Source organism: Trachurus trachurus (genome assembly GCF_905171665.1).
Source record: "Trachurus trachurus genome assembly, chromosome: 5".
NCBI classification, from domain to species: domain Eukaryota; kingdom Metazoa; phylum Chordata; class Actinopteri; order Carangiformes; family Carangidae; genus Trachurus; species Trachurus trachurus.
This window is the reverse complement of record NC_139896.1, coordinates 7426732-7437757: the sequence shown is the minus strand read 5'-3', so window position 1 is coordinate 7437757 and position 11026 is coordinate 7426732. Positions and strand designations below refer to the sequence as shown.

The 11026-nt window shown below is 42.2% G+C and overlaps 2 protein-coding genes across 2 annotated transcripts; both read left to right on the top strand.

The window, feature by feature from the left end:
• Window positions 1-401: 401 nt before the first annotated feature.
• LOC310985625 (nuclear factor 7, brain-like) lies at window positions 402-1637 on the top strand (the record flags this gene model as incomplete). The annotated part of the gene is made up of 1 exon (XM_083971244.1): window positions 402-1637. The coding sequence occupies one exon, from the start codon at window positions 402-404 to the stop codon at window positions 1635-1637; it is 1236 nt and encodes a 411-aa protein (XP_083827370.1).
• Window positions 1638-5503: 3866 nt separating this feature from the next.
• On the top strand, window positions 5504-11004 carry gnl3 (G protein nucleolar 3). The gene is made up of 15 exons (XM_083971457.1): window positions 5504-5573; window positions 5798-5856; window positions 6027-6167; window positions 6329-6448; window positions 6535-6615; window positions 6724-6859; window positions 6968-7071; window positions 7403-7553; window positions 8160-8247; window positions 8384-8561; window positions 8646-8788; window positions 9013-9149; window positions 9922-10100; window positions 10313-10379; window positions 10477-11004. The coding sequence occupies exons 1-15, from the start codon at window positions 5561-5563 to the stop codon at window positions 10575-10577; spliced, it is 1698 nt and encodes a 565-aa protein (XP_083827583.1). The 5' UTR covers window positions 5504-5560; the 3' UTR covers window positions 10578-11004.
• The last annotated feature ends 22 nt before the right edge of the window (window positions 11005-11026 follow it).

Genomic DNA, 11026 nt, shown 5'->3' with positions numbered 1-11026 from the left:
TGAAAATACCTTTTTTAATATGAGGCTCGTGCCTGGAACTGCTCCTCTACATTCATCTGGACTTGTTCAACATTTAGTCACTTTTCAAAGCTCCGCCCCCTCACATGACTCATAAACTAGGAAACTGCTGCATTTTCACTTCAGTCCTGGAGCTGCAGACTGAGGAAGAGACGATCAGATTCAGCTTCAGACCAAAAACTAACAACTTCCTGTGAGTGAGTCCAGCTACAACACTGCTGCTTCAACCTGCTGACACTCCACACACTGAAGGTGAGTTTGATTAAAACCTGGACTCAGAGTCACAGTAAACTTCAGTCAAGTCAGTTCAGTAGAGGAGGGAGGGGAGCCATGACTGACTCTACTTCCTGTCTGCTGTGTTTTCAGCTTCACTCACAGACTAAATGGCTTCCAGACCAGAGGAGGATCTCTGCTGTCCGGTCTGTATGGACGTCTTCAGAGATCCTGTTGTTCTGTCCTGCAGCCACAGCTTCTGTAAAGCCTGTCTGAAGAGCTGGTGGAAGGAGAAAAAAGATCCACTCTGTCCAATTTGTAAGAGAAGGTCTTCAAAGGATAAACCACCTTTTAACCTGGCATTGAAGAACCAGTGTAAGAGCTTCTTACAGCAGAGAGAGCAGAGATCTTCAGAGGCTCTCTTCTGCAGTCTGCACTCTGAGAAACTCAAACTCTTCTGTTTGGACCATCAGCAGCCAGTGTGTCTCATCTGCAGAGATTCAGAAACACACACCGACCACAGAATCAAACCCATCGATGAAGCTGCTTCACAACTCAAGAAGAAACTTGAGGAAACTCTGGAGCCCTTAAAGAAGAAGTTAAAGGGTTTTGAAAAAGTTCAAGTGAAGTTTGATCAAACAGCAGAACACATTAAGGACCAGGCCCGACACACAAGGAGGCAGATTCGGGAGCAGTTTCAGAAGCTTCACCGGTTTCTAGAAGAGGAAGAGGAGGCCAGGATGGCTGCACTGAGGGAGGAAGAGGAGCAGAAGAGTCAGAGGATGAAGGAGAAGACGGCGGCTCTGAGCAGAAAGAGAGCAGCTCTTTCACACACAGTCAGAGCCACAGAGGACGAGCTGAGAGCCGAAGACGTCTCATTCCTGCTCAACTACAAGGCTGCAGTGGAAAGAGTCCAGCAGCGGCGCCCCCTGCTGGAGGATCCACAGCTGGACTCAGGAGCTCTGATAGACCAGGCCAAACACCTGGGCAACCTGGCCTTCAACATCTGGAACAAGATGAAGGACATGGTCTCCTACAGTCCTGTGGTTCTGGACCCAAACACCGCTGATCCACATCTCATCCTGTCTGCAGATCTGACCGGTCTGAGAGGAGGAGATGAACAGTCGCAGCTTCCTGACAATCCAGAGAGGTGTGATTCTTTCATTGTCCTGGGCTCTGAGGGTTTTACCTCAGGGACTCACAGCTGGGATGTCCAGGTTGGAGACAATACAGGGTGGGCACTGGGTGTGTTAACAGAGTCTGTGCAGAGGAAGGGAGATCATATTGGGTCTGGATTGTGGATTTTATGGTTCAGTGAAGGTAAATACGAAGCAGGTTCGCCATCAACTCCGTGGACTGATCTCCCGGAGCAGAAGAAGCACCTGGGCCCAGTTGTTCAAAGGTAATCCAATCGGATTTTGGATAATGGATTGGATCAAATCTTGAAAATGGGTTGTTCAAAACCAAAAACAGATTCTGAGATCGGATTAGATCACGTAATCCAATCTTGGTTTTGATCTGGATAAAACCCTCAGTTTATGTTGTTCAAAACTTTTCAGTAGGATCGGGATAACTTTGATCCAAAAAATCAGGATTATTCTGATCCCAGCAGTTGGGTGGATTCAGGGGGGATTACATGAACAAAATGTGATTTAAATTAAATTCAAACTGGTCAAATAAACAATATTCATAAAGTAGTATTATATACAGTTCTTGATTTATATTTTGCACCTAATTTTAAACCACAACAGTGATTAGTAAATAATGTTAACTTTTGAATATTCTACAACTGAAAAACTTTTCCCCAACTACTTTTCCCCAAACTGAATGTAATGAAATTTGAAGTTTGAATTTTAAAATTTGAAGTTTGAAGTTTGAATTTTAAAATTTGAAGTTTGAATTTGAAACACATGGGGAAATATTCACAATTTCACTAATGAACTGTATATTTGCTTTTTTAAATTTATTTTAACAGCCCAACCAGATGGAATCTGGCTGTTTAAAAGACATTGAAGAAACAAAAAAGAGCACAGAAAACAATACACTCCGTTTTCAAATAAACACACTTTGAGAGACCTCATGCTGCTGTTCTACCTGTTGTTAACAGACCAATCAGCCTTCAGTGTGATGCACAGTCCCATCTAGAGCACTCCTTATCCGGATTTGGTAATCTTGAAAATTTGGATTTGGATCAGACTGATCCAATCCAACTTTGCTTTGAACAACTGGGATAAAAGTAAAACAGATTACGTGATCCTGGATAGCAAAAAAGGGGATTTCAAAATCCGGATAATTTTTATCCAGATTACACCTTTTGAACAACTGGGCCCAGAGGATCAGAGTGAATCTGGACTTGAACAGAGGAAAACTGTCGTTCTCTGATCCTGATACTAACACACATATACACACGTTCACACACACTTTCACTCAGAAGATGTTTCCATACATTAACATTGCTGATCTCCTCCCATTGCAGCTGTTACCAGGGAAGGTGTCAGTGACAGTGGAGCAGAGCAGTTATAGATAGAGGATGATCATATTTATAATGTTGTTTATTTCTTAAAGGGAAAAGTCAGTGAATTGAACCTGTTAAACGGCGCCTTTTTTACTACTTTCCATGTGTAAAATATTTCACATTACATTCGTTATTATGACTTTGTGTGGAGTGATGAGTTAAACCAACACTAAGGAACTTTTCAACCTTCATATAATATTTTCATAACTTTTGTGATGGTAGCTACATCGACTTACAACAGGTTGAATGACACCTCTGTCATGGCCTGAGGGGGTCTGTATCATTATGGTCTGTATCGCCTTCACTGGCACTAAGCAGCTTTGAGGAGCATGGTAGGAACCCGGCTCTCACTTAAGTTTCACTTTCACGAGTCACGACGAGGAGGGAGCAGCAATGCGGCACTTTTCCGTCGGATTGTGTATGTGTGTTTACTGTGAAATGATCCGCTGGTAACAGAAACTTAGTTTGGACGTCTTCTGTTAACGTCCATGCACCGGCAGATCAGGATGTTTACGGCGCTACGCGCTGGTGCTCATGGGAAATGGAGTCTTCCTTCATAAGAGAAAATTTGATGTTTAAAAATGTCACTCTTACATTGACTGCAGTTGTTCCCATGAGAGCAGAATTCAAAATGTTGTCAAACATTTAGATTTTGAGATAAAATTCTGATATTTGCCAAACTTCATCAACCATGACTCCAAAATATTGTCAATTTTTTTCAGGAAGATTGAAAATGTATTTATCAAGAATTGGATGGTATATGTTTACAGTACTGTTTACAGTCAAACGTTTTCATGCACTGTAGGCTCAATTTTTGCCTAATCAAAAATCTGTGTGGATCATTTGTGGAGGACAGTCTAAAGATGCTCTCTAGCAAGTTTTGTGTCAATCAAGCAAAAATTGTGGGAGGAGATAGGTTTTATAAGTTTTACAGAGGGGGGGGGGGGGCACATGTCCTTGGAGTTGAGTAAATCTGGCATGGGGTCGAACATTTCTGTGAAGTTTTTTTCACTGATTATGCATGGGAAGTAGGATTTCCTAGGAAGAAGAAAGAAGAACACTGAGAAAAACAATAGGGTCCTGGCAGCTGATGCTGCCCGGACCCTAATGAGAGTGGGCTATAGATATGTAAAAGTGACACTATACTGTATCAATGTAAGAGTTACAATGTATGTGAGTGAAATTAAAGAATGCACATGTGTAAGCGTGAATGCATGTACGACACGTGAGAGTGAAAATGTGTGCATGTGTTGAAAAGTAATAGCTATACGGTATGTATGAGAAGTATACATAGCCTATGTGTGTGAGAGCTTGTATGTGAAAGGAGAATGCATGTGTGTAAGAGTGAGAATGTAGCCTATGTACGTGAGAGGAGAGGAGAATAAATGTGTGTGAGAGGGCCAGAATGAGTTCTGTCTTGTACGACCCCTTATATAAAACACTATGGCCATCATATACTTTTTTTCCTGTCATATTTTACCGTTTTTAATATTGTTATCTTTTCATCTGTTCTTACCTGGAACTACAGGTGGACATTAGCAAATGATGTTACCTGGCTCAAGACATCTTTTCTTGTCCTACGAGATTAATGTTTCTTTGTGCATTGTCCCTGTGTTAAATAAATACATGTATAAGAAGAAGAAGAAGGAGATGAAGAAGAAACTCAACAAATTATACCTTGAATCATTTTCAATGTTTTTTTTTTATCGGAGAACCTCACATAATTTGATTCTAACTAATTAATAACAAAGTTATTTACTTTTTCAGAGTCAAAGTTTTTAAATACAGTAGGCCCTATAGACCCTTTCAGAGAGTATAAACAAAGACAGGTGTGGCTCATTAGAAAACGCTCTGCTACACTAAATAGAATGGAGCCTTAATTAGTATCCTTGGTAACACCTGTCTTTGTTTATACTCTCTGAAAGGGTCTATATGAAATAGGAGCATCATCTCATGCAGTGCAATGCTTTAAAGGGATAGTTCACCCAAAATTCAAATTTCACTCATTATCTACTCACCCTCATGTCGACTAAGGGCTGGGAGAAGTTTCAGAGTCCTCCGTGGCTTCTCTGAGTTACAGCAGGGCTCGGCGCAGCAGTGCATGTCCATATGACGGTTGCGAACGGAGCTCCGTTTTCTTCGTCCAAAAAGACACACCAAAAAACATCCAAATACCTCCATAGTGCTCGTCTGTAATGTCCTTCTTGTATTGAAGCCCCAACATGAGAAATTGTTCTGAAAAAAAATTAAATAAGTATATGTTTTAAGCTTGTTTGTAGCGGAAGCTCCCAGTGTTGCTCTGCCGGAATCTCGCGCGATTTGCGGAGCCGTGAACTGGGTGTCAGTGCAAATCACGCGAGAGCTGGGAGCTTCCGCTACAAACAAGCTTAAAACATATACTTTTTTTTTTTTTTTTTGAACAATTGCAGACAAGCACTATGGAGGTATTTGGATGTTTTTTGGTGTGTCTTTTTGGACAAAGAAAAGTGAGCTCTGTTCGCAACCGTCATATGGACATGCAGTGCTGCACAGAGCCCCGCTGTAACTCAGAGAACGCACTGAGGACTCTGAAACTTCTCCCAGCCCTTAGTCGACATGAGGGTGAGGGAGTAGATAATGAGTGCAATTTGAATTTTGGGTGAACTATCCCTTTAACCAGTGAGGGTCGTTGTCCCTCCGGCTCGGCAGGGGGCGCTGCGGCTGCACCAGCTCCTCACTGACACAGGCGGAAGTGACGTCACCTCACACTCGTGCAGTTGAGTTCTCCACGTGTGAGCGGGACTCAGTCACATTGGCAGCTCCCGCACGAGCACCATGAAGCGGCCAAGTAAGTAAACACAAATAGTTAAATTACCCGAATATGCGAGTTTATTAGGAGAAAAGAAATTATTATTCCTTTTATTAAGACTTTTATAGTTCGGTTGATGTACTTTATTGAGAAAGCTAACCGCTAACAGTCGCCGCTGTACGTTAATCCACTGTAACGTTAATTAGCTTCGTCTTTAGCCAGCTGTTCAACTAACGATTAAACTGTTTTATTTCTGTCCGCAGAGTTAAGGAAAGCGAGTAAACGGCTCTCATGTGCCAAAAAGTATAAAATACAGAAGAAGGTGAGTGTCTCTGAAGTCACGTTTAACATTTTTAGGCTACACGGAGGATAAGGCCCGTGTGAGCACCACGAGCTCGTTATGGCGTTATGGTGTGTTTTTTCTGTCTATCTCATTTCACGGTCCATGATGTGGATTTAAACTTGTTTTCCTCGTGTTTGGTGTTTGTTTAGGTCCGTGAACACAACAGAAAAGTAAAAAAAGAAGCCAAGAAGAAAGGAGTGAGTAAACGTGTGAAGAAGGACATCGGAGTTCCCAGTTGTGCTCCCTTCAAAGAGGAGGTCCTGAGGGAGGCAGAGGAGAGGAGGCTAAAGGTCGGCACCTGTCCAAGCTATATATCAGCATCATATCATAATTACTATATTCATGCATGGAGCTAATCTAATATAACTTATTAAGATGCCTTGAGAAAGTGTGTTTTTGTGTCCACTCGTTGTTTTTCGCAATAAACTTTACACAAAAACTTGTGCCACAGGTCGAAGAAGAAAAAGAGAGGAAGAAACAAGCCAAAAAAGAGGAGCGAGCCCAGAAGAGGAAGAAGGAAAAGGAGTCTGGGAGTAAAGATCCTGAACCTAAAGCCAAGAAAGCTCGACAGGTGAAAAGACAACGATGTTGTAATTTGTTAAATCCAATTTTAATTACCTAAATGGTTGCTAACATTTTTTTTTCTCATATCCAAAGGATGAAAATGCAAAACAATTAAAGAAAGCAGCTGGTCCAGACAAGAGCTCAAAACAGTACCTTTGTGGTGAATTAAACAAGGTAGGACAACCCAATCCTGTTCAGTGCTTCAGAGTAAAAAGAAACTGTTAAAACCTATCAAGAAACTGACATCGGTGCTCGATATGATCTTCTCCTCCTCCTCTTCAGGTAATCGATGCATCTGACGTAGTGATAGAAGTCCTTGATGCTCGTGATCCTCTGGGGTGCAGGTGTCCACAGCTGGAGGAGGCGGTGCTGCAGAGGGACGGCAACAAGAAACTGCTTTTTGTTTTGAACAAAATAGGTAAATAAAGATGCTATTGTTAAAGTGCACACACTGATTAAATTATTTCTGGGTTTTAATTAATAGATTAACTGTACTCAAAATAATTAGTTTGATTTTCTGTTGTAGACCTGGTACCAAAGGAGAACGTGGAGAAGTGGATACAGTGTTTACAGAAGGAGTTTCCAGTCGTGGCGTTTAAAGCATCAACACAGATTCAGGACAAAACTGTGGTAGGAGGTGCATTTTACACACAAGTGTTTAGACTTTTGAGGATATAAACTCTGAATTAATTGCAGCACAAATTAGATTTGCAAGATGTGCTGCACAAATATGGAGGACTGAGAAGGTTCAGCAGCTTGTGTTGTGCTGCTGAAACTGGTTAATGCCTCCGAAAGCAACAGACAAATCACCATTTTTACTGGCTCTGATATAATAATCAGAGCTGATGTGTGTGTTTGTGGACAAAACTTTAACTAGATCAACAGATACTGTACATATTTTCTCATATATAAAGCTACTTTATTCATGGATGCCCAATTAAAAGTTATTGTACTTGTACAGCAAGCTAAGAAGAGCAGGATCGTGGCCTCTAATGACGTCCTGGACAAATCCAGAGCGGCGATGTGCTTTGGAAACAGCTGCCTCATGGAGCTCCTCACAACATATGCAGCAAACACAGAGAAGGAAACTTCACTCAAAGTGGGAGTAGTTGGTAAGCAGCAGTTACGTTAACACTAGAGCACTGGAAAAGAGAGTAACGACACCACCAATGACTCCCGTGGTTAAGGGTTTTGCGCCCCGAGTGGCAGGATATGGGTATTGCAAAAGCACCCAGAAAACCCCAATGTATGTGTGTTGCCCACGTGCTTGTAAATTGATGAAAACGGCCGTGTTTTTGTTTTTAGGTGTCTTGGTCATATCAAATTATACTTATAATTTGTTTATTCCAAAATGTAGATTGAAACATGAATGTAGACAATTGTTTTTTTTTTTGTTTTTTTTACTAGCCTATGTGTTAATGTTCATCTGTAAAGGATCCACGATGATGCTATTAATGTGGGTGATCTATAAATGTCCTTAAATTATTGAAAATACCACACTTGCTCAATGCAGAGATGTCAGTTCTTGGGCGCTTTTGCAATACCCATATTCCGCCATCAGGGGGTGCTTCCATTGAACCAATGCGTGTCGTTACTCTCTTTTACAGTGCTCTAGTTAACACAAATTCTAATCTATCCAGTGCAACTTTGTGTTTTCTGGTTTCTTTTGTTGATTGTATGAATCCTCAGTTTGACACACGTCTTCTTCCACCCCTCAGGTTTTCCTAATGTGGGAAAGAGCAGCCTGATCAACACCATGAAGGGGATCCTGGCCTGCAACAGTGGAGTCAAGAGAGGCATCACAAAGTGAGTCGTAACCAAGGCTGAAAACCACATTTTCTCGATTACGCTGCATATTGGGATTAATGTTAGATTTTGGTTTGCATTCTTACAGTTTATGCCCGTGGTCGGTTGTTAACTCTTCACTCTTCCTCCCGTGCAGATGCATGCAGGAGGTTCACATCTCGAAGACCGTGAAGCTAATCGACAGCCCTGGCATCGTGGCGTCGCCGTCCAACCCACCGGCCTCTATGGCTCTGAGGAGCCTGCAGCTGGAGGAGGGTCAGGAGAGTGTGCTGGAGGCCGTGAGGACTCTGCTCAAACAGTGTGACAAGACCCATGTACGTAGATGCCTCAGGGTGTTCTCTAGGAAATGAAATGACACTGATAAAGGAAAATAACGTCATTTCTCCTCGCCGTTTCAGATCATGCTTCAGTACATGGTCCCAGACTTCAGAAACTCTCTGGAGTTTTTAACCATGTTCGCCAAGAAGCGCGGTTATCTGCAGAAGGGTGGAGTCGCCAACACGGAGCAGGCAGCCACAGCGTTCCTCGCTGATTGGACAGGGTGAGTTTGTAGTTACCTGACATGTCGGGGAAAGGGTCGGCATCTGTAGTGCACCAGTGTGGAAATGAGGACAAAACGCAAGTCTTAACTTCACCATGAAGACTTCTAATCCAACGCTGATCCAAACACTGTGCATAGAAAAACAGCAGATATGTTAAAGCATGTGGAGTGTTGTGAACATGTTTTCTTAATCTTCATCTGTGTTCATCCATTTGTTTCTGCAGAGCCAAGGTGAGCTACCACTGTAAATCATCAGAGAAACACAGTCTCCCTGCGTACCTGTCTGACAGCGTGGTCGCTGAGCTGCAGAAAGGCTGGGATCTGAGCAAACTGGAAACGGGCAACCAGGAAACTCTGAAAGGTACCGGGATGTCAGTTGGATTACCTATTTAGAGTTTTAAATAAAGATAGTAGCATTCATATATTTTTACTCACACATTCATATATTTGTTCTCTCATGTTTACACATTTGATCAATTTTGAGTCGTTGTGTTTGACGTTTTTCCACTTGTTACCATTATGCATAAAGTGCAACACGCATGATCTGATATCACCAAGTAATTAACAGCCCAGGAGCGCTGTACCAACCGGTTAGGTTTAGGGTTAGTCCTGGGCTGTTGCTCACTTGGTGATATCAGATCGTGCGTGCATCACAGTGACAACTGTGTTTTATTGCACCAAAATTGTGTTCAGTGTTTTGCAAAAGGAATGACTGAGATCTGCAAACACTAGGTAAAGATTGTTTATGGTTTTGTCAAAAGGATGTTCAATTCAGTGAATGAGTTAAGACAACTGAGCAACTGATTCACACAACAGAGATTAGTGTTTTAGCAACTAAGAAAAACTGTAATACATATAACATAAAGCATCTGCAGTGCACCAGTGTGGAAATGAGGACAAAATGCAAGTCTTGACTTCACCATGAAGACTTCTAATCCAACGCTGATCCACACACTGTGCATAGAAAAACAGCAGATATGTTAATTTAATAGTGAAGCATGTGGAGTGTTGTGAACATGTTGTGTCTGCATCACACATTCATGACTTAGTTTGGACCACTACTTTGCTTTTAGACATAAAAAATAACACAATGATTTAATTAATAAATAAAACCACCATATTTACTCTTGTAGGTGTGAAGTTTCCAAACCAGGCCAGCAGCATCAGCTTCCTCTCTAAAGGCCCGACCGCCGGCCTGCTGAGCGTCAGCGACGTCACAGAAGAGAAGCCTCCTAATGCTCCTCCTGCTGCTGCTGCTGCTGCTCCTCCTGACGCCGCCGCCACAGAGAGCGAGGCAGCGCAGGACGATGAGGTAATTACACACCGACTCTCTTGGAGAACGTTCAGACGATACAGCTGCTTCGAATAATGTGCATGGATATGAGGACAAAAAATGCAAGTCTTGATTTGTTTGTGAAGACTTCTAATCCAACTCTGATCCTGTTGGCTGTACATTTATAAAATCACTCTCTATCTGGAGGATAGTTGGAATTTTAATAGCTTGAACATCTGTTCTTCTCGCAGCCTGAACAAACAGCCGCCGAGCCAGATAAAACAGAGCCGGAGGAACCACAGAAAGAGTCGCTTAAAGGTAAAACGTGTTTTTATTGAAAATAAAAAAAACCTTATCGCTTACATCTACACCCAGTAGGTCGTATTCTGACTTTTATTTCGTCTCCTCTTAGCAGAAAAGCCCAACAAGGTGCAGTTCCAGTCTGTCCCCATCGACATCAGCCTCTCCACAGCCGCGACAGACGACGCCTACGACTTCAACACAGATTTTAAATGAGCATCGTCTCTGAACAAGCACCTGCACTCACATGGTGGTCTGATGCAGAACGCACTGCAGACCCGGACTTGTACAGATGCTGAACATATGGAAACGACTGTCAGGAGGCCTTTGACTGGTTTCAGACCTGTTGTTAATGTGTGGCCTTCCCTCTCTGCTTAAACCTGGAAGACAATGGGATGTTTTTCCAGACGAGGACTTGAGCCTTGAACTCAGAACCACATTTTTCAGCTAAACACTGAATCCTGTTTGTCTGGAGGCTGATCACTGTCCAGGAAATGGACTCTGAATCTGTTGTGGGATGGTAATGTGTGGTTATTTAATCACCAACAGCTTTCACCTTAGAATATCCACAGGTCATTTGTAATATGTTGTGTTAATGCAGAATAATGTATATAGATGACTTTCTATAAATGTAATAAACCCTCTATAAAACCTGTATTTTATTT

What these genes read in the sequence shown, in the direction of transcription:
- gnl3 (XM_083971457.1), top strand. An exon ending in AAGCCAAGAAAGCTCGACAG is followed by an intron (nt 6,449 to 6,534) that starts GTGAAAAGACAA and finishes TCATATCCAAAG; the next exon opens with GATGAAAATGCAAAACAATT. An exon ending in AGATTCAGGACAAAACTGTG is followed by an intron (nt 7,072 to 7,402) that starts GTAGGAGGTGCA and finishes GTACTTGTACAG; the next exon opens with CAAGCTAAGAAGAGCAGGAT.